Raw genomic sequence first — 22,536 nt, forward strand, 5'->3', positions numbered from 1 at the left:
TCCCAAAGGGGTTGCTCCCCCTTCTCCAGCCACTGCAGGACCGGCAGCAGGTCTGTGTCTTGTTCCTGCCGTGCCCTCCACTCCGCTGCATCCACCACCAGAAGAACCCTGCAGGCGAGCTGTGCTGCTCCGTCTATTGTCGTGAGTTCCCGCTCTATTTCCTCTCGCTTCTCACAGTAACGGCAGCCAGCTGCAGCACATGGGCGGCGAGAGAGGGCATCTGCGTTAGAATGGTGCGTCCCTGCTCTGTGCTCCACGGTGAAATTGAAGGCTTGGAGCTCCTCCAGCCAGCGAGCCACCTGTCCCTCTGGCTCCCTGAAAGACATCAGCCACTGAAGGGCAGCATGATCAGTTCTGACAACAAATGCTGTGCCGCACAGGTAGTATTTAAAGTGTCTCACCCCTGCCACCACAGCCAACAGCTCTCGTCGTGTGACACAGTAGCGCCGCTCGCTCCTGTTCAGGACCCGGCTGAAGTACGCCACCACCTTCTCCCCTTCCGGCCCAACCTGCGACAACACCGCTCCCAGCCCCACATTACTTGCGTCAGTGTCCAGGACAAAAGGCAGGGCGGGGTCAGGGGGGGCAAGGACTGGGGACTCTGTCAGCGATCTGCGGAGGGTGTCGAACGCCTGCTGACAGTCCTGGGTCCAGATGAAGTCACGGTCCTTCTGCAGCAGGTGGAAGAGTGGTGCGGCTATGGAGGAAAAGCCCTTCACAAACCTCCTGTAATAAGACGCCAGTCCTAGGAAGCTTTTGAGCTGTTTCTGGTCTGCTGGTGTGGGCCACTCGGTAATGGTGTGAATTTTTTCCTCCAAAGTGCTGATGCCCTCACGACCCAGCTTGTGGCCCAGAAACTCCACCTCCCTCCTCATGAAGTGGCACTTGTCGGGATGCAGCTTCAGGCCTGCAGCCGCCACCCTCTCTAACACTTGTCTCAGGGCATCCAGGGCAGCATCAAAGGAGCTCCCGTGCACTAGAAGATCATCCAGGTAAACCAGACACCGTTGCCGTGGGACGCCAGCCAGCACACTGTCCATGAGCCTCTCGAAGGTCGCAGGAGCGTTGCAAAGGCCAAAACTCAGGACTTTGAACTGCCATAGTCCCCTGTTAGTGCAGAAGGCTGTCTTCGGTCTGGATTCCGGGGACAGTGGCACCTGCCAGTAGCCACTCCGCAGGTCCAGGGTGGAAAACCAGGAGGACCCGGCTACTAAGTCGAGGGACTCATCAATCCTGGGAAGGGGGTAAGAGTCTTTCTTCGTCACTTTGTTGAGTGGTCTGTAGTCCACACAGAAACGCATCCTAGGACTTTTTTTCTTAGGCACCATCACCACCGCGGAGGCCCACGGGCTATCAGATGGTTCTATGATGCCCGCCTTCATCATTTCACACAGCTCCCTGTCTGCAGCCTCCTGATGAGCCAGGGGCAGGCGGCGGGGGCGCACTTTAATAGGCTGGGCATCCCCGGTCTCAATGACGTGCTCTACCAAGTGTGTCAAGCCAACATCACTTTCTTTCAGGGCAAAAATGTCACTAAACTCTTTTAGTACCTGCCATAGACTCTCTTGCTGCTGTGGAGTCAGCCCCTCACAGTTCTTTGACCAGATACTCCTCACTGCTGAGAGCCTCTCCTCCTCCTCCTCCTCCGCTCGCTGTTCTGCTGGCGGGTCTGCAGGGGTCTCTGCGGTGGAGGTGGACGCCGCGGCAGATGCTGTGCAGACCGGGGGAGGAATAAGCGGCACCTTCTTCCCATCAGGGAGTACGAGGAGGCCTTTGCCTAAGTCCAGTACACCACCAATGGCTCGTAAAAAATCCAGCCCAAGGATGCAGGCGTCCTGCACGTCAGCCACCCAGGCAGCATAAGACACACCGAGGTCCCCCACCTTGAACTGGAACACTCCCTTCCCTCTCATTGGGGCCAGATCACCGGTCACAGTCTTAAGTTGCACGTTAGTCGGTTGTACAGCAGCTCCGGTTGGGACAATATCGGGTCGGACCAGCGTTGCATTGGATCCCGTGTCCAGCAGGGCCGTACAGGACACCCCCGCAATCGTCACTGGAACATGGCAAAAGCCGCCAACCTGGGTCCAGCCCACAGTGATGGCCGCACCGGGTGGAGGTGGCGGTGGTGTGGGGATGTCGTTCTCCCAGGCCCGTGTACTCCCGCCTACACGGGCCCGTGGGCGTTTCCCTGAACCGCTGCAAGCTTGGGGCACTGCCTGATGAGGTGTCCGACTTGTCCACATCCCCAGCAGCTCTGAGGTCGGCGGTGTGGGCCAGCCCGAGGGGAAGGCGACTGCAGCGAAGCTGTCTGCACCAAACTGCACAGGCCCGCTGGCGTCTCCATCTGTTCCACAGGTGCTGACACAGCCCTCACCACGTGTGCGTCGTCAGCGCCCCCAGAGGATCCTGCAAGCATCTCCCTCTCCAACGCTAGCTCCAGGGCTGCACTGAGTGTGGCCGGCCGAGCAAGCTGAGTTTGCATGCAGAGCTCTTTAGGGCTCAGGGCCTGCAGGAACTGGTCCCGAGCTAACTCCGCCTGCACTGATGGTGGCATGCTGTCATACGCCCTCCGGCAAAGGCACTCGACTTCATGGGCCAAAATGCGGAGGGGCTCGCCTGGCACTCTGCGTCTGTTGTGGAACTCCGACCTCAGCAGCACTGGTTGGTTATACTGCCCGAAGCGCCTCTGAAGTGCTCCGACCAGAGCATTATAATCTCCCCTCTGCTCCTCGGTCAGCAGCAGCAGGCATGCAGCTGCATCCTCACACAGGCACAAAGCCAATTGGAGAGCTTTATGTTCCTCAGACCAGCCAGCTGCAACAGCTAACAGCTCGAACTGTGCGATAAACACTTCCCATGGCGTCTTGCCGCTGAACTTAGGCGTTTTTATATTCGCTGCAGCTTGCTGGGCGCCGCCATGTTTGTTTACATCACGTGACGGCGCGCCAAGCGAGGTCGACTCCTTCCCGCCGGAATCGCGGCCGCTGTGCGAACAGTTACCGAGCCTAGTCAAACCTGGAGAAAATCCAGCCTCGGCAGACAGCCGCAGCGCCGTTTCCCTCACTCCATGGGCGGGCGAGCGCGGACGAACCTCCCTCTCCTCCGTCTCCTTCTTAATCCTGCCCGGCAACATCCTCGTCTCGTAACGGCAAGCGTCGCCGGCAACAGGGTCTCGGGCGTTCTGGGGTTCTTTTTTCTTTCTTCACTTCTGACACCAATGTAACGTTCACAAGAACCAGACGGTTGGGGTCTCAGTTTGTCCGTTTATTCGGCACATAAGCCAGCGGGTTGTTAACTCAGGGGGAAGCGCTCTCGAACTACACCTCTCTTCAGCCTGGCACACACACAGAACAACCAGGTCCCCCCACCCCTTCCTGTACACCACCCTCACTACTTCCTGCAGCCCAACCAAACATGAATCTTAAAGGAACAACAACAGTGTGCAGAGAAAACCAACATGTCACTGTCCAGTAACACTTAACCATCGTTACAATATTTCTATGCAAAACAAGAGGAATTTCAATACACAGCAGTATATCCACAGTTTAAACCAGATATTTACATACACTTTATGGAAAACACAAGAACATTTTTTTACTGTTAAACATCAATTTAGAGTAAACTTGTTTTGTTTTGGATAAATATTGAAACATCTTTTGAATTAGTTAAATGTCAGAATAAAGAGAGCCGTCTATTTTTATCACTTTCATCAAATTTAGGAGCACATATACACTAAGTTTATTGTTAATTAATAAGAAAACTCCAGACGATTCCATTCTGAGCTGAAGAAGCTTCTGATAGGTTAGTAGAGTCCATGTGAGTAAATTGGTGGCACACCTGTGGATGCATATAAGGCAAAACACAGAGTCTGTTTCTGTGACATGGGAAAATCAAGAGACATCAACTAAAACACCAGGAAAAGAACTGTGGAGCTCCATAAGTGTGGCTCAATTCTGAATACAATTTGGTGCCATTTACAATTAAGAAATACAGATAGTTTCTCTCTTTACTCTTAAAGTTAACAAATATGTTTTTATATTTATCAATCTAAAAAAATAAACATTTAGTCTGATTTGATGTTACAATTTAAAAAAGTGTTTTTATCTGAAGAGTATGTAAATATCTGGTTTCAACTGTATATTTGATGATTGTCAGCACAAAGAGGGAGAGAGAGGAACAGAGATGAACAAGAGCAGGTGAGACAAACATGTTAGTCAAATGGTTGTTTACCAAAAGTATCACCGTATCATAGGTACTCATGTATCTCGTACCTAGTGTTTCTTTTTAGGTTTGTTATTTTTCAAATTCTATATTTATTAAGTTATGCAGGCTTGTTTGCACAACAAGGCTAAATAATTATATAAACTTTTCTCAATCTAAATAGTGGACTTTGGTAGAATTAAAAAATAAGTGTAGTGCAGGTCTATGATGATTTTTAGTGCTACTATCATCTAGTTCTGATTCTGGTTCTGTCTTGGTTAAGTCCTCAGTAGTCCTGATTTTGAACTGTTGTAGTCCTGTTTTAATTCTGGATCAGTTCTGGGTCTGGTTGAATTGGGGTTTAGTCCCTGTGTCTTGATACAGCCCCGACTTTGTTCTGCCTTGCTGCTTAATTAAAAAACTAGTTTAAGGTGTCCTGCACATGTGATATATATTTTTCCTATATGAAGTCATTCTTTTTTGAACAAAACTCAAAACAGAGCCTATTAATCTTTCAGTCATTTCTACCCCCATCCCAGATGCATACTACCCTTTAGGGCTAAGCCCCGGGTGTTTCAAATGTCTGGCTCCGCCTCTGGTTTCAGCCATGTGTTATATAGCTAAACTGACAGCCAGTAATAGTAAGAAGCATTTACCAAGAAGCAGAGCCTCTTTTTCTGAAGTGATGACTCCTCTTGTGATAAGCTCGGTCCTCCGGTCTCTGCTGTGGTACAGAGAAGGAACACACCCGTTGATCCCCTGTGAAAACACATGTGTATGACAAAAGAGCCAAAACATAAGGGTACAAATACACTTTAACTACCAATTACTACATGAAGCTGATAACAGAGGGCTGGGAAACACCCGGAAATGAGTTAGCATTTTGCATTTGTGTTGTGTCCAGAACTGAATGTGTTTTGTTGAATAGTTTTTGGCGCGGTATTAACAATTACGCATTTGCAAGGGGCAAACTGAGAGAACAGAAGCTGCTGGGTGGCCCAACGTTTTCCCATCTGCCTTTATGCTTTCAGAAAATATCTAAATCATTTATCCTAAATCAGTTCATATATTCTACATTAATCCAAAAAGCACGAGGAACAATGCCACTGGCTTTCTGTTGAAACATTTGTTGGATCTCATTGACATCAGCACTATATATTTGCAACACACAAAGAGCACACAAAACCCAAGCAAAACCTCATCATTTAATAAAAGGCATCACAGTGTTGCACTCAGGAGGTCCAGATCGACTCAGAGTAGCATGATACAAATGTCCGTGTCCTCCTGACTTCAATCAGTGTGCACTTCAGCAGCTTTGAGGCTAATAGTCCATCTCCCATGACATGTGCAGTATACAGACACTGTGTGTAAATGTGTACATACTGGGTCACTGAGAAGCAACAAAGTGCTGTGAGAGACAGCTGAGGACCAAAATAACAGACTGTAACCTCTCCTGATTTCACTCATGTTTCACTCTCATCAACTGTTTCCTTTGTTTGGGTCTTTACATTTTTTTTTAAAAAAAAGTGTGCTGATATTGTGTGAATCACAAACACAAGCATCAAATCTCTACTTTTCAAACTGTTGAACGGGGCCATGTTTGGCTTGACAACCTGACAAAAATGTTGTTTTTAAAAAACAAAAAAACAAAAACTGTCAGTTATTTTTCTGCCAGTCGACTTCAGCTCAGGCTTCAATTTTTACCTTTTCATGGAGCTCGCCGTTGGTCCCTTCCACAGTCTCCCCATTACTGCTCAGCAGCTGCAGAGACACACAGAGAGAAAACAGAAAGTGTTTGATGAGTCACAGTGAAGAAAAAACATTTGTAACAAAGAGTCTGTTTTTTCTGCTCTTTTATAGATGGGTCTGTTAGAAGGACAGGCTGGAAATGTGCAGACTGTGAGACCATTATATGGATACTCTGAAGAAACACTGTGCTGATAGCTGTTTGAGAATTATAAATGTATTTATCGTGCACAAACAGAGACATGGCAAACTGGTCATTAGGCGTTATGGAAGGCTTTACAGAGAGCTGCCACAGAGACTTGGCCGATGTTTCCTCTCATCTAACTCCCTCCTCTTCCCACGTTCTTCTAACTTTATCATCCAGAAAGTAACCCACTCAGCAGTGGACTGTTAAATGGGCTAGATAAGTACAAAAGCTAAAAAAAACCTCAGAGAAAATAAGTAAAAATTTTAAAAGGGGGCATTTAAATTGACCGTAATAAGTAGTGACAGATGAAAAACAGCGATATGGAGCAGACTGTGGTCCCCAGTTTCCAGCAAAGACCAGTAAAAGAAGTTAAAGGTAGCGATTTACACCCACAATCATCTGTTATTAATACAGTCCTTGATTTGAAACCTTCTGTTTTCTAAGTATAAAATATGACTAAAGACACTTCTACATCCCCGGCACAACGCCATCGTATCTGCCTCCTTCAAACACGCAACATAACCTACAGCTGCTTCGACTCTGCGCTGCCAGTTATCCATCACAGAGCACTCATCAGCAGAGCCCGGCAACCTTCTTCTCATTACTGCAGCCAAAACCGCACAATGACCGCGTGAGCTCTCTTACCTTCAGCCAGCTGCTTTTACTCAACAGTTTCTGGGCAAAAGTCAGTCATGTTTTGGAGATTTGATGCTCTAAAAGGGACACAACTCATGTGCATGGGAAAAGTATGTGAGGATAATGTGGGCTAGGTGATTAATTTGCGGTTTGTGTGAGTCCAGCATAATGTCTGTGCAAGAGATATGCAGTGTAAACAAAGTATCTCCCAAAAACTGCATTAGCCATGCAGCTGCCACTGTTTCAGACTCTTCCTGCTCCTCGTGTGAACTCTAAAGAGGTTTGGGCAATCCAGGCTGTCACTGTTCCTCAGGTATGAAGCACCTGAAGCACCTACTTCATTTGGATTGTCTCAAAAACTTCCCCCACAAAAGCTCCTGTGGTATACAGGTGCGAGCTGAAGTACAGATGAGCAGCTGATTTACGTGCTGTTACCTCCGACCGGGCTTGTTCACCTCTGCCTACGGACTGGATTCATCTATGTGAAGCGTCTGTAAAACTTGGCAGTGAAATCACTACATAAAAAGTGTGTCTCCTCCTCCCCCAGACCACCTCTGTTCCCCCTGACAGCCCTTTTATTCCTGCAGAATGTATGCATCTATGAAGTCTTAGGTCAGCCTGCAGTAATGTTGCTGTGGGATGTGGCAAAGAACCAACGGATAGCCAAAATAAATTCGTTTGTCTATACATACACTGCTCAAAAAATTTAAAGGAACACTTTGAAATCTCAGATCTCAATACCACAAAAATAATAGGTGTTCCATTGGATTTAGGTCAGGTGAGTGTGGGGGTCAGTCAAGCCAACAGTCAGAAAAGATGAGGCGAGAACATCAAAGCAGCTGATTCGATGCCACCACAGATCCGACTGAGTTTCTTTGGTCGTTCATAGTTCATCCTTCTTGTGAGTACCAAATAAACATTTCTGTGTTTCTGGAGATGTTTCAAATAAGTTGAAGCAGCCACAAAAATCTGGTATTAATGGCTCAGCCTTACACCTCCCCATATCTCAGACTGTTGACCTTGACATATACTGTTGCTATGAGATGAGAGTGAAAGTGAAACTGACTGAAGTCCAGTTCTCAAAACCTCTAGACGTTACACTTGGAATGCTGTGGTTTCACATATATGTCCAAACAGAACTGCTGTGAGAGGGAATTATTGTGAAGGGGTGAGCGAGGCAGTGGTGTGAAGATGCACCTGCCCCACTAAAGGTGAAGCATCATTAACTCCAGCGTTGTGTGCTCTGTGTTACATTCAGGAGTCCCACGGTTCAGTTCTTCGGTGTTTGTTGTGAGCTGTCAATGCTTAGCTAGCAGATAGCGGTTAGTAAGTACACTAAACCAGGTTTTGCTTACTTGTCTGACACATAATAATAATAATCACACAAGATGCAGTGTGTGGATGATTTACTGTCAGTGAAAGGCCTTTAGCAGAGGAATAAATACTGTAACGTTACTTTTGCTGTAAATAAATAAATAAATCGATATTTATAATTTCTAATGGGTAATACGCAGAGAGTATTTTGCAGTTTCTAACACTTGGTCCGCAGGTATTTATAAACCACACACATGCCATCTTGGCCAGTCACCTCTCAGCTTGAGACCGCAGAATAACATCCTGGCGGGGCTGTTGCCATAGCAGCACTCATGTCCTTCCAACCCCCTTCATCCCCTCCATGAATTTAAGCTTCTGTGTGTGTTGCAGCGTGCTTTTTCAGTATACCGCACATGAAAGAGCCACAACAGAGAGACCGGAAAATGCACTTCATGAGAACATGAAGACTGAACGCTACAGCGGTGTTCTTGCTGGATTACTGCTGTGTTCTGTGTGAAATACCTGATTAAAAAAAGTGTGAAGCAGTCAAAGGACTTAATGGCATTAAGCCTGAAAAAGACAAACATGTCTGGTCATTGCTATGTAGACACAGGGCTGACTATAAGGAGTCCAAACAAAAGGAATCCAGTCAAGCGTAACAGAGTTGTACATCATCATGTCCCTGGAACGTCTTACTACTTTATTTTCTAAAAATTACTTTAACTGCAGCCCTGATTAAGATAAGGAGAAGAGGGAGGATGGATGCATGGATGGATGGATGGATGACTACTTTAAATTTGGTTGCCAGTAATGGAGGGTGACTACTAATTGGCGCACACCTTGTCTCTGAGGCTGAGTACCTCCCCCTCCAGGTAGCGGTGCTCTTCTCTTGCCTGCTCCAGCTCAGTTTCCTTGCTCGATAGCTTCTCTTGTAGGTTCAGAAGTTGCTGGAAGACAATCACAGATACACATTTAACTTAACAATATCAATTTAATAATCACAGGTACCTCCCAGGTACCTCTAAATAACAAGATTTGACACCGCAATATATATTGGGGCTGATATATATTGCGGTGTCAAATCTTGTTATTTAGAGGTACCGGGGAGGTCATCAAATGTCATCTTTATGGGAGAAAAAGTTAATGGAAAACTTTAAGTTCAAGGGGTCTGAGTGCCTACCAAGCACCTGGCTCTCACATTTCCAACTGAGTTGCAGCTGTGCAGCTCAAAATGCAGTGGTCAAACATAAGGCCCAGGGGCCAGAATCACCCTGTTAAAGAATAGACGCTGCTGGAAAATGTAATGGAAACCATCAATTTTGGACTTTTAAATATATTTCACATTTTTCTACTGTCTACTGTAGAGGCTGTGTCCACAGTAAAAAAAATAAAAAGTGATTATTGAATTTTCTGTTGCATAATTACAGTGCAGTCTGGCCAATGAGGTACCAGAGTGCTTTCTGTAGTTTTTTACATTTATGTCTTACAGTTTAAGCTTTGGGCTTAAACTGTAAGACATAAATGTGCAGTTAAAGTTCTTTACACAGACAGAGGAGGGAGTTTTACTGGTCAAAGTTCGCTTTATGTGGCCCCCAGTGAAAAATGAATTGACATCCCTGCTATAGAGTAAATTTCTGGCTTCTGTGAGACGACTGCTGTTGTTATTTGGCGCCATGTAAATAAATCTGAAAACTAAAACTGGCATCAGGACATATTTAGATGTGCAGTCTTACTGCAGGAGAAACTGTTTTGTGACTTTACTGTTCACAGCTCTGCATTTCCAGGATGACTTCAGAGAGTTTCAGGTTAACATTAGCTTGTTTTTCAGTTGCTGAAGGTTTGCTGGTTAAAGTCATTAATTTGAACATGGAGGAAAAAGGAAATGATGTTTACTTCTACTAAATAAAAGAAAGCCAAGATGCCAAGAAGCTGTAGGACGTCTTGCTTCATGTCTTAGAAGATGAGAAAACAGAACTTTGACTTGAGGCTGCAGCTGTCAGTGAGTGTTGTGAGAGGTTTTTATCTGCCTGCTCCCTTTACCTACACTCAACACTTTGTCATCTTATTATTCTCCTAGTGCTGAAGCCACTTTTATTCTGATTTTAGTCTTTTTATCACAATAAGATGTTTATTATTTAAATGAACTGACTGTTTCATTCATCGTGTACGCGTTCATATTTTTTGCATGATGCGATGTCATCTTAACGCTGTGATGAAGTATATGAAGCAAAGCACTTATTTTGTTTGTCACAGCTGATCATCTGCACTGAGGGGGAATAAAAAAAACAACGCTGCATGACAAATGAGAAGCGATAGCAGTGTGAGTTTCCCCTCACACTGCTAAGAAGTCAAGTAAGCAGCACATTTACAATGAGCCAGCAGGGCAGTGTGTGCGTGTGTGTCTATATGATGGTGGTTGTCTCCAATGTGCCTCATTTTAGTGCTGTCAGTTTAGATTGAGAAAGACAGGAAGTCAAGTTTAATCAGGCTAACTCGTGGCAAACGAGCTGCGTGCTCCGACACAGCTTACTGTGCTCCATGAAAAAAGTAAAGTGAGGAATAGTGGGAGAACTCAGCAAAGGAAAACACTGTTTGGTTGTTGGTTTTTCTGTGTTTGCTTGTGTATGCTACGCTTCCTGCTCTTTTCTGATCAAAAAAAAAAAATGCTTTCTTGCAAACACTAAAAAGACTTGAGCTCATGGGTTTCATTATTCAAGTCATTTTTAAAGACACATTCCTCAGATTTTACAAAAGTAGCTGGTCTGTATCAGCAGAATTCTGAGAAAAAAAAAGGTCAGAATTCTGACTTTTTTCCCTCAGAATTCTGGAGAAGAAGAAAAAAAAGACATGCCCACTTTTTTCTCCCAGTGGCCCTAATCCTCTTCTGTAGCTGCTCCTTTAAAGGTCACAACAGTGGTTGATCTGCATCCATCTCACCCTATCCTGAGCATCCTCCTTTGTCACCCTCCACCAGCTCCATCTTCAGCATCCTTTGGCCAGAATATCTAGCACCCCTCCTCTGCACATATCCAAACCATCTCAGCCTTGAGTCCCTGACTTTGTTTCCATACTTAAGCTGTCCTTCTGATGTACTCACTTCTAATCCTGTCCCACAATGAAAATCTTAACATTTTTAGTTCTGCGACCTACATTTTTTAGTCAGTGCCATCATCTCCAGAGCATACAGTGTATGCCATACATCATAACAGATCTAACTACCATCTGCTAAACCAGGGGTGTTGAACTCCAGGTCTCGAAAGCCGGTATCCTGCAGGTTTTAGATATCACCCGGGGTCAACACACCTGAATCACATGATTAGCTCATTACCAGGCCTCTGGAGAACTTCAAGACATGTTGAGAAGGTAATCTGACATTTAAATCAGCTGTGATGGATCACAGCTTGGAGTTCGACACCTTCGTCCAGCCTCTCTTGTTCTCTCCTGTTGTCCGATGCTTTGGATGGTTGGTCAAGCTTCACTACCATCTAGTCCTTGCACTGTTATACCTATCTGTGTTAAGATTCCTCTGAAATCTTAACCAACCCCCCCCCCAAAAAAACCCAAAACAAAACAAATTCCTATACCCGTTTATTGAATCAATCATTCTTTTAGCAAAACCTTTCATGATTTATTTACTGTTTTTATAAAACACTAAACATGTTTTCAATGTTGATGCTTAACAGTAATCACAGTTGGCAGAAGTTAAACATGGTTAGAGAGCAGATGTAACTCATAATTGTTTGCACTTGTTGGATAATGATGTGATTGTATGCTGGTTCAGAGTGTACAGCCAGGAAGGGCTGATGTGGATGGAAACAATGTGAGAGGCAGAGGAGGACGACTGCACATAAAAGGTGTTGGAAGAGAAGGCAAAGGAGGAGGTGGAAGGGGACGAGCAGGAGCAAACATTTCAGATGAAATTTGAGCCGCACTACTGTGGTTTCTCCCAAAAGCAGAATTCAAGTAAAATATCATCTAAAATCTGTATTTGCCGATTATCAAGAGGATCTGTAACCTGTAACTGCTCAAATTAAGAAAAGCAGTTTTTGTTAGTAAGAAAATAAATTGTTTACCTGCCTAACGAATAGTTTCCTTCTTTTTTCTTAAAAAATACAAATAGAGAGCATCTGCCCCGGAGGCCTGATTTAGATGGTTGCCGTGGAACATTTAATGAAGAATCTGCAGAAGCAGCAGCGAGAAAGAAAGGTGTGACTCAAAGTTATGTAAAGTTTGACTATCAGCAGAGATCAGAGGGATTTCCTAAGCTAAAAGTACGATTAAAAGGATTATAGTCACTTCTGAGAACCATGAAAATGTGATGTGCAGGCAGACAAACAAACCTGCTGCATGCTGTGCATGCTCTGCTGCAGCAGCTGGATCTGAGCCTCTGGGCTGTGAGGGTGTGTGTGCGAGTGATCGTCTTCTGGGCGGCTGGCTCTGCTCTGCTCCTTCCTCAGGAGCTCCACCTCGTTCCTGTAGGCGTCCAGCTGCCAGCGCAGGGAGTCATTCTCCTCCTTCAGAGAGGCCTGAGTCTGATCACACACTCCTGCGGGAGGAGAGAGGGAAGAAAGGCGGGATCCGGAAAGGTGAGGGAGGAAAGGGAGGAGATGAGAGTAGGAAAATAAGAAACAAGTGGATGAGAAAGACAAAAAGGAGAGAGAAAGAAACAATGGAAAGGCCTTGTGTTGTTAAAAAAAAGAAGAAATGAACATGAGCATCTCATTCAGGGTCCACATCAGTGATGTCCCCACAACTTTATCCTGCTTTGGTTTGTTTTTATAATTGAAGGGTTATATGAACAGCAGATTTAATGCTGCACAGGCTGCAAAGTCTCTTGTCAGAAATTTCTTTTTAAAGGCTGGTTTAAATAAAAACTGCCTTTACACGTGTTCGAGTAAACCCAGCTTGAGCTATTCTGTTTGCTGCACAGGAGTTTGTGACTTTTTATTGGTTAAAGTGCCACACAAATAAACCAGCTTGTCTAAATCACATAAACTCAAAGATCCTGAGGAGCTCTTGCGAGCAGAGCACCAAATCGGGGGACCAGTGAAAAAAAAGGTGTTTCTAGAATCTGGACGTCTCAAAGACAGAATTAATCTCAGAAAAAAACAATTTTACTTTCAGTGTTCACACTTTTGCGTGTGGCTGAGACAAAGCAAAGCACAAACAGGAGTGACAGAGAATCAGGGGAAAAAATTGGCACGTTTTCATCATCCATCATCATCTCTAGCCGGAGGCCTCAAATTCACACCTTTAGTCATTTAATGTGTGATTTGAAAGGTGATATTATTACCATTTTCCTCAGTGCGCATCTTCTTGCAAGGACTTTCATCCGACTCGTCATCCGACATCTCCATCTCCTCTTCCCGTCTGATGCCCATGATCTCTTCGCTGTGGGCGTTCCTCAGCTCCTAAAACATTACAGCCAGCAGAGACACAGAGCAACAGCGGTCCTCAGCTCACTCGTGAAGAAATGGGATGTCCTGTTAGCAATTACATCACACGCATGCCGTTACAAGTGTCGTATTTGTAACAAGTTGGGGCAGAAAGGTTGTGTTTGCGGTCTAAAAGGTTTCCAAACATTCTTAGAAGTTATCTGTGTCAACTCAATGCATTCTTCTCTGTTCCATGGTTACAGTTCTATGCATCTGCCTTTCAGCCACAGATGTACAAACAGATTGCTTTGATGCTAAAGAAAACTTTAAAACAAACTCGCAGCCACCTCTGAAGTTATAAGAAGCTTCTTTTATGCACTGAAACACTTCCAAACTTTGAGCTGGTGTAGTTTGATGCACTTCCTTTGGGCTTTAAATTCACAATAAAACCAGGATAAAAAAACAAACCACCCAATAAAGACATACTCTAATAAATAAGAGTGTGTGTGCTTTTCCTATTTTAAGTGTGAGGCTATGTCTAGCATTCTCGATGTGTAGCTCACTCAGTCACTCATGTATCCTGTTGTTTTATTGGTTCTCTGAGTTTAACATGCTTTTTACAGCACAGAACAGCCAGTGTCAATTATACCACTTTGTTTTATATTATTTTATACTTTAATTATTACAACAGTATGTTGTTGTTAACCGGCAATAATACAAATGAATGTCATTCAATAACAACTGTGGGTGAATTTAATCTGTGGCTCTCTTCCCCAGCATGTCCTGTCCTCCTCCCCTCACCCCCAACCAGGCAGATGGTTGCCCCTCCCCCTCTAGCAGATCCAGGGTCTGCTGGAGGGGGAGGGGAGGCCATCTATCCTGTTTCCTCCTTAAAAGGGAGTTTCTCCTTCCCACTGTTGCCAAAACGCTTGCTCAAAAGGGGTCATATGGTTGTTGGGGTTTCCTTCTCTGTATTATTGTAGGGTCTTTACTATATTAAGTGCCTTGAATTGATTTGAATTGAAGTGAACTGAATTTTTTACCACAAAGCGTCCATTCAGATATCGGAAAGGGTTAAAATTGGATTTTGGCTGCACTGATGCGTGGCACCGTGGCGGCTACATCCAGTTTATGGTGGCAACTCAGCCGTCACATTGTTGCAATAAAAACATTTTGCGGCCTACCTCCCAGCTCCATTGTCATCATTCCCATTGCTTTCATGAACTAATCATTCATCAAGCGAAGCACATACGCACGAGATGTAATAGACTGAGAGCCTTTTGCCTGCGTGTCGTATTATCTTTCACTTCTGCAGAAGTTGCCTGTGAATCAGATCTCTGCCATTTTCGCCCATATTCATTAGCTTTTCATTTGTGGGCTGTGATTTCACAGACCATTTCCTAACAGAATAATATCCATCTTCACTGAGGAAAAATGTGCAGCCTGCTTCCGAACAGTTAGCAGAGACACTCCTGTTGTTGTAGAAATATGGATTCATATAGACTTACCATGAACGGTAGCCATTAAAGGAAGATCTCACAAGGGGACTGAATCTTACTATAGATGAATGAGAGCCTGTGGAATTCAATACCTCTTACCCAGAATATTAACTGTGGTGACACCAATGCCTCAGTCAAGACCCTTGTGTGTCATACAGTTTTCGCTTTGGCTACCCAAAATATAAAATGCCAAAATAAAGACAAATGAAAGAATACAAACATGCTAAGAGGATGCCTTTCATTATTCGCTTTCCAACCTGGACCAAATCACAGCATCCATCCATGCATCCATCTGCCTATCCAGCCATCCATCCGCCTATTCATCCATCCATCCATGCATCCATCCGTACATCCATCCATCCGCCTATTCATCCATCCATCTTCCGTTTACCAAGTTCAGGGTAGCGGGGGACTGGAGCCTAACCTAGCTCTCACAGGGTGAGACTGGTTCAATTAGTGTTGGTTAATAAAGACAAGATGATGTAAATAAAATATCTCTAGTTCACGCTCAAATGAAAAGACAAAACAAACAAACAAAAAAGTATAATAGAAGTTTTTTTTTTTTCTGCTTTATGTATCAATGCCAGCAAAGTTTCCATATGACTGCACAAGGATCTGAAGTGTTCATCAAACCAGTGGAGTGAAAGCTTCCGACAGTGAAGTGCTTTTTATCCTTTAGGTCATTTATTGGACTTTGCTTTGTTTTCAGCTCCTTTTGGTGTTAGTCTTAGGTTTTATTTTAGGTCTCAAAAATAAAATATTGGCAAAGGCACTGGCACTTACATGGCACCTGTCTATTCAATTTAAGTACTACAATTCACCCACTCACACACATTCATACAGTGCTTTTATCTCTATCTAAGCACATGTGCATAATATTCACACGTGCTCACTTGCCGATGGATGCATCAGGGGAAACTCAGGGTTCAATATCTTGCACAGGGATACTTTGACAGATGGACAAGAGGAGCCAGGGATCCACCCACCAACCTTCTGATAGGTAGACGACCCACTCTAACACCTGAATGTGCAATCTCAAAGCTTGGAAATGCTTAGAAATCATCATTTGAAATTGTGTGCTGGAGCCAAAACACAAAAACTAACAAAAAACACGTACTCCCTTTGACCCTTTGTGATTTGAAATAAAATACACAAATTCAAGTACATTTCACTTTTATCCTTCCTTCGATCACTTTCCATTTCTGCATTCTAAGTTTGTGTATTCAACCCCCTCACCCCCACAGAACAACAAACCCACAACCTCCACGTGCGCCAACAGGCTGCTCCACGTCTGAATCCTCTGTGGTGCTGCCATGTGAACGGGTCTTCCCTCTTTCGCGTGCAGCATTCTCGTCTTCGTACTTGTTTTCTAGATTTGACTTGGGATAAATAATTGATTTGAGACTTAACCCTGGAAAGCAGTGTTGCCATAGCAGCGTCTCACACTTTCGAGGAGGCATCAGATCTTTGCTTTACATTGGGGCTGCAGGGATAAAGGGAGGCCCGGGCGATCAGAGGCTGCTGTCTGCCCGTCTGTCTGTCTGTGAGGGCGAAGCATCCAGCAAAACAACAACCCAGACACTGAATACAACAAATCCTACGGGACTGTGTGTCAATCAGCCAGTTCTCTCCTGGGGACTCAAAAATGACAGCAGAGAAGAAAGCAGTGAGCCAGGGTGGGAGGAGAAAACAGAAAAAAACAAACAAAGGTATACCAACCTCACACTGCTTGCGCCAAATGTCTATGTTCTTGCGCTGTGCTTTTGAGAAATGGTCCCATGCCTTTTGCCGGGTGGCAGCGGTGAAAACGGCGGTGATCTGCTCGACTTTGGGGTGAACGGGGAGGAGGAAGAGGAAGAGGAGGGAGGGTCAAGACAAAACAAGCCGTTTATGTAGCGTTGTAGCACTGACTGAGGCTCGTACAGCAGACAGAGGAGAGACCGTGGACATGCACCGACCACAAGCGGCAGGCCACGAAGGTCTTTCGTGTTAAAGGAACAGTTTACTCCAAAACTGAAGTCTGTGACATCATTTGCTCAAGTCAACCTCCAGGAAGGTTTACGCTCTATTTGTCTTTATCAAATGATTTTTTTTTGCCTCTTGGTTGTTTCATATCAGTCCAAACAGCTTCCATAGATGTTCCTCACTGCTATCAAGGGCTCAGATGAAATGCTACCATATTTCAGAAAGCAATAAGAAAAACTAATCAAAATCAGCCACAATTGCCTTCATGCAAAATCTCAAATATTACTTTACTGGATTCCAATTTATACTTTTGAACTCCTGACTCAGTGAGCAGATGATGACAGGATGACTGTACTTGGAGTAAAGTGCTCCTTTAAAGAAAGACTTTTATCTGAAGAATAAATAGGAATAAATTTCAAAATAAATAAAAAAAAACATTCAAGTCTTATTATTACATGACTTTGGAGTAAATTAACAGAGAGTTATGCTTAAAGATGAAGACTGAATAAAAATCTTCTTTGCCATGAGAAAGATGAAAAACAAAATGCTCTAAATGCACTGAATTTTTATCCTCCACCTTCATGTAAGAGATTGTTGGAAACAAGAACTCGGGCATGCTAATTAAACTAAAGTGAATAACACTGATTATTTCAGTACAGTGTTCTGCTGTTACCTTGAAACATAACGTCTGCTATTGTTGCGGACCGACCAGTCCAACCACAGCAATTGCCCTCCCAAATGTCAGCTGCCTTTCCCGGCAGGACAATGTGCCAAGGAAGGAATACTTTGAGATTTTCACAACCTGGATTGGGACCTTGAGAGAAATTGCTCCAGATTCACTGGAGCTAGCCTGCTTCATGGAGGTCCTTCTCTAAAACAAGCAGAACACAAAGGTTCAGCTGCTGTAATCCTGTGCGAGCCACAGCGGGATCCCCCTGAGGTTCTGTATCACAGCCCTGATGAGTCTGAGCTGTTTTGGTGATGTGATGGGGACCTACGTAGTGTTAGGCAGGTGGCTTTAATCTTCTATCCAAGCAGCATGAGTCTTGTACAGCTTTCCAAATAAACCTCTTTTTTTTTAAAAAGGAAAAAAAAAAGGAAAAATCTGGAGTGCAGTTGAGCTTTATGAAAAAGTGTTTTTTGTTTTAAAGATTCTACTCAGTGAACAACAGCGCTCAGTATAAAGACTGCAAACCACACGAACAATCCAAGGCACTCTGAGGCTTGCGATATAATGGTTAAATATTAACCCTCTCAAGGCAGGCGTTGCAGATTTGCAACAGTTAAAACCTGATTAACCCACATACATATTTTATGAGTTTTTTTTACTCAGAAGTACCACTGCAGGACTTTGAGCCTGAGAGGGTTAAACGGTTCTCATCATCATACCTCAAGTCTCAGAGTGCCTTTGCTTTTTTTACCTATTGTTTGCAAACATGTTTTTACATGAGTGATTTCAAAAGCTTGTCTTAGTCTGACGGAACAGCCTGGAATGGCTGTTAAGGGTGACCACATAGAGATCTAAATCCAAGGCAACTGGCTGGATGCAAAACACAAGACCAGATGGAAAATGCATGTGTCTGCTAAAAGGCGTGATCCCTTGCAGCGCCTATCAACACTGGCGTCCTGCAGACTTTGTTTCACTTTCAGCTGAAGAAAAGTGTCTGACATGTGGATGCTTTCCACATGATATAAAAAAGCTACCATGCATGTGTCCCACTGGCAACAAACACCGGCTCCTGGCCACATTCCTGGAGCCACCATGGGCCGAAATTACTGTCATGGCTGAGAGAACAAGTTACGATTGTGTTGGATAATTAACCGCAGTTGATCATGCTTCAGTCAACTTGCAGAGCAATTAGCCACAACTGGAGTCTTTGTCATCCAGCTATAGTGCTGGTCAATAAACATCAAGCAGTGTTTATCTTCTCTGTGCCATTTGATTCATGGGAAGCTATCCATATCTTCACACACGTGCACAAGCTAATATGCAATTTTCAGGGCTGTCTGTAAAGCTGCGGGAGACTCTTAGACTGGCAGCTGGAGAATGTTTTGCATGAGTCCTTGTTTCCTTGAATCTCGGAGGTGGTGAGGAAATATGTATTAGCACAGCCTTTACAGACAAATGCATGTCAAATAGGAAAAGCTAAACCAGAACCATCCTCTAAAAGTTTAAAAGAATTCATCTAAAATGTGTGTCATGTGATGAGCAGGTCTCTCTCCTGGCCAGTGCTCTGTACTTACATCTCATCACCTGCAGCTTCACTTCCCACTGGACTGACAAAGGCAACATTTATCCAGAATGGACTGTGAATTTTAGACTCCATCAGAAATGTAGACATGTCACATGGGATATTACATGTTTAATGTTAAGGAGAAGCTATAATGGGATCAATCTGTGTGCAAGAAATTACTGGATGATTGGGGAGGATTGTCTATAACTTTGTAACATCCAATCAGAAGAGACACACTTCCATTCTGCATGAATATGCTGCCTTGCATTTTTTCTGTTGCTCTGACATTTGATTTGTGGCCAAACACTTCCAGTAACGACATAACTTTACTTTGCCAAACCTGAATGAACCTATACCAATGTCAGATTTAGCCTTTTCACATATCACAGAAGAACTACTGACAAAAAGACAAAAACAGTAAAACTGTCCATTTTCTCACTCACCTTATTTACAAATGAACACGAACCGTGAAACGACGCCAAATATGCCTTTTTCTGAACGTAACATCGGATTAAATGTGCATTAAGTGATATTTTTGACCCTTTCAGCTCCTAGTTTTGGTTCTGTGCATACTTCTTGCTGCTCATGTGAAATATATTACCTTTGCACACTTTATTTCACATACTTCTCTCATTGGCGATGTTTAGATCGTATCTGAGTGTCAGAAATCTTAAAAGCATTACATATTAGCAGATGATCAGCCTTAGCTATTATTAAAATAGGTTTCAATTAACATACAAGTTCACTTGGTTAACTGTTTCAGGTTAACTCCTTCTAGGAGATAGGATTCTAGGAATTAGAAGGTAAAGTTACTGTTATGTATGTTACCTGGTAACAGTGGAGGAGTTAAGGGTTGTGTTATACACATACTTTCCTTGGGAGGTGGTGAAGACCAAAACTGAGATAAAACTAGAGCAAATGTACGACATCAGGTGGACATGGATTCCTTTCCATTTCAGTGGTTGTGTCTGTTGCTGCTGGACACAACAAGTGATTATCGTGTTTTTGTAAATACACTGCCTTCTAGTGGTCAAAATTCACCTAATGCAGCTTTAATTGCAGACTTAGCTAAGTGTCAGTGAATGGGTGCTATTTAACCAGTGCTGTTTCAGAGTAGCATTAGCATGCAGTAACAGAGCAGCTGTGGTTATCACTCAGTGTGCGTGTTGGCATTTTTTGAAGGCAGCCTGTGAAAAGGTCAGGGCGCACTCATGCTACTGACTCTGAAACCTCTGTGCGACTGACCTAATCACCACTGCACAGCGCGCCGAAGATAATGGAGCTGATGGTGAGAGAGATCGGGGAGTGTTGTCATGGAGACTGGGCCGAGATGCTCACAGAGTAAATGACTTGCATCAAGACGGGCTTTGAAATGGATGTGGTGAAAATGGCTTCATGGTCTGCACCACCGTAATCTGCCACTGCACCACACCCTGCAGCAGTGTGAGAGACTGCAATCAGGAGTAAGCTCACACTGACGGCACACGTGGTGGCACGAGGTCAAAAGTGGATATCTATTAACTGGTTTTCACCTAAAAAAGTAGTACTGTTCAGTCTCAGGTGCTTAATATACAGCACTTTAGCCAAAGTCTTATGTGTTTAAACATCCTACATGAATCGATTGACTTAACTGATTAAACTGAAGGTGCAGTTGATTGATGGCTGTTATCCAATCATATGATTGTCTCTAGTTCATGGTTCTCTTAAAACTGGTGAAACAGAATGAAACTTGCTACCTGCAGTGTGAAGAGAAAACCACTGGTTGAACTTACCTGTACAGCTTACACTTACAACGGCAAAAACTTCTCACGTGAGACGTCCTTTGTCTGGAAGTTTTTTCAGTATGTCTTTAAGTGTGTAAAATATGAAAGCGTCCTTACACTGATTTAATATAGCCAGCAGGGCATTCTTGAAGGCCTCTTTGGCACGCTCCAACTCCTCTTCATGCTGAGCTTTCTCACTCATCAGTCGTCTAACGTGGCTGTTGGCCGACTGGATCATAGAGTAGAAGTGATTGGCGGTGCGGCGGTTGACTTCGCCTCTGTCGATCCAGGTGAACAGAATGGCTATGGCCTCACTGAACTTATGATCATCTGTGGAAACAAGTTGAAAAAGGTAAGAAAGAGAGGTATGGCAGTTCTTTTTTTTCAATACCAACACCAGTGATACTTTTAAAAATGAACTGGACTGTGCTTATAAAGTGCATTTCAAACCGTACTGATTCAAAATGACTATAAGTCACATTTAAACATCAAGTATATTCATACAGTGCTATATTTTATACACTCTACCTCACATGCTTGGACAATTTGGAATAACAACTTAACCTAACAAGCATTACTTTGGACTCGGGGAAGAAGCTGAAGTGCCCAAACCAAGGGAAGAACATGGAAACTTCACACAGGACGCCTCCCTCTAACCAGGAGATTCAAATCTTTGCTTGTGAGGCAACTGTGCTCACCAGTGCACCACAAGTGCAGCTTTCACATGATGACAAAATGTTTGTAAGTAAGTAAAAGTAAGTAAAATTTTATTTATATAGCACCTTTCAAGATAAAAACCACAGAGTGCTTCACAGAAGCTAAAACCTAAAAATAAAAATTCAACCAAAAGCAAGTTTAAAAAGATGAGTTTTTAGCTGTTTTTTAAAAGCAACCACGGAGTCCACAGATCTCAGGCTCAAAGGGAGAGAGTTCCACAATCTGGGGGCCACAGTTACAAATGCTTTGTCGCCTTTTGTTTTCAGCCTCGTGTGTTGGACAGCAAGCAAGCCCTGGTCACATGACCTCAGGCACCTGCTGGGAATGTATGGATGTAAAAGTTCACTTATATATATTGGTGCTTGTCCATGCAGAGCCCTGAAAGTCAAGGTCAAAACCTTAAAGTGGATTCTGAATTTAACAGGGAGCCAGTGCAGCTGAATCAGCAGGGGTGTGACATGGGAAAACTTGGAGGACTTGGTCAGAAGCTTTGCAGCAGCGTTCTGAACAACTTGCAGATGCTCCAAAGAGGCTTTACATAAACAAGTAAACAAAGAATTACAATAATCCAGACGAGATGAAACAAATGCATGAATGACAATTTCTAATTCGGAGCGCGATACAATGGGACTCAGCTTAGCAATGTTTCTCAAGTGATAAAAACAGGAGCGAACCAAAGATTTTACATGAGCATCCAAAGTCAGATCTGAGTCAATAGTAACACCAAGGCTCCTGATAGACGGTTTGGCAAATGTAGCAAGTGGACCCAAGTTTTTCATAACACTAGATACAAAATTTTTAGGAGTACAAAGACTTCAGTCTTCTCCTCATTTAGTTGAAGAAAGTTTCCAGCCATCCAACCTCTAATGGAGTCTATGCACTTATGCAAAATCTGTA

At 43.9% G+C, this 22,536-nt stretch overlaps 1 protein-coding gene across 5 annotated transcripts in view; it reads right to left on the reverse strand.

Moving 5' to 3' along the window:
- Positions 1–22,536, reverse strand: part of enox1 (ecto-NOX disulfide-thiol exchanger 1) — a 304,893-nt gene that overhangs the window by 12,502 nt on the left and 269,855 nt on the right. For all 5 annotated transcript variants that reach the window (XM_082508523.1, XM_082508521.1, XM_082508524.1 and 2 more), the window contains 7 exons: positions 21,040–21,252; positions 16,680–16,786; positions 13,380–13,497; positions 12,427–12,632; positions 8,926–9,033; positions 5,908–5,964; positions 4,860–4,962 (listed from right to left, as the gene is read on the reverse strand). In XM_082508523.1, coding sequence (XP_082364649.1) covers positions 4,860–4,962; positions 5,908–5,964; positions 8,926–9,033; positions 12,427–12,632; positions 13,380–13,497; positions 16,680–16,786; positions 21,040–21,252 — 912 coding nt within the window. The remainder of the gene's footprint in view (positions 1–4,859; positions 4,963–5,907; positions 5,965–8,925; positions 9,034–12,426; positions 12,633–13,379; positions 13,498–16,679; positions 16,787–21,039; positions 21,253–22,536) is intronic.

Source organism: Aulonocara stuartgranti (genome assembly GCF_965226115.1).
Source record: "Aulonocara stuartgranti genome assembly, chromosome: 16".
NCBI classification, from domain to species: domain Eukaryota; kingdom Metazoa; phylum Chordata; class Actinopteri; order Cichliformes; family Cichlidae; genus Aulonocara; species Aulonocara stuartgranti.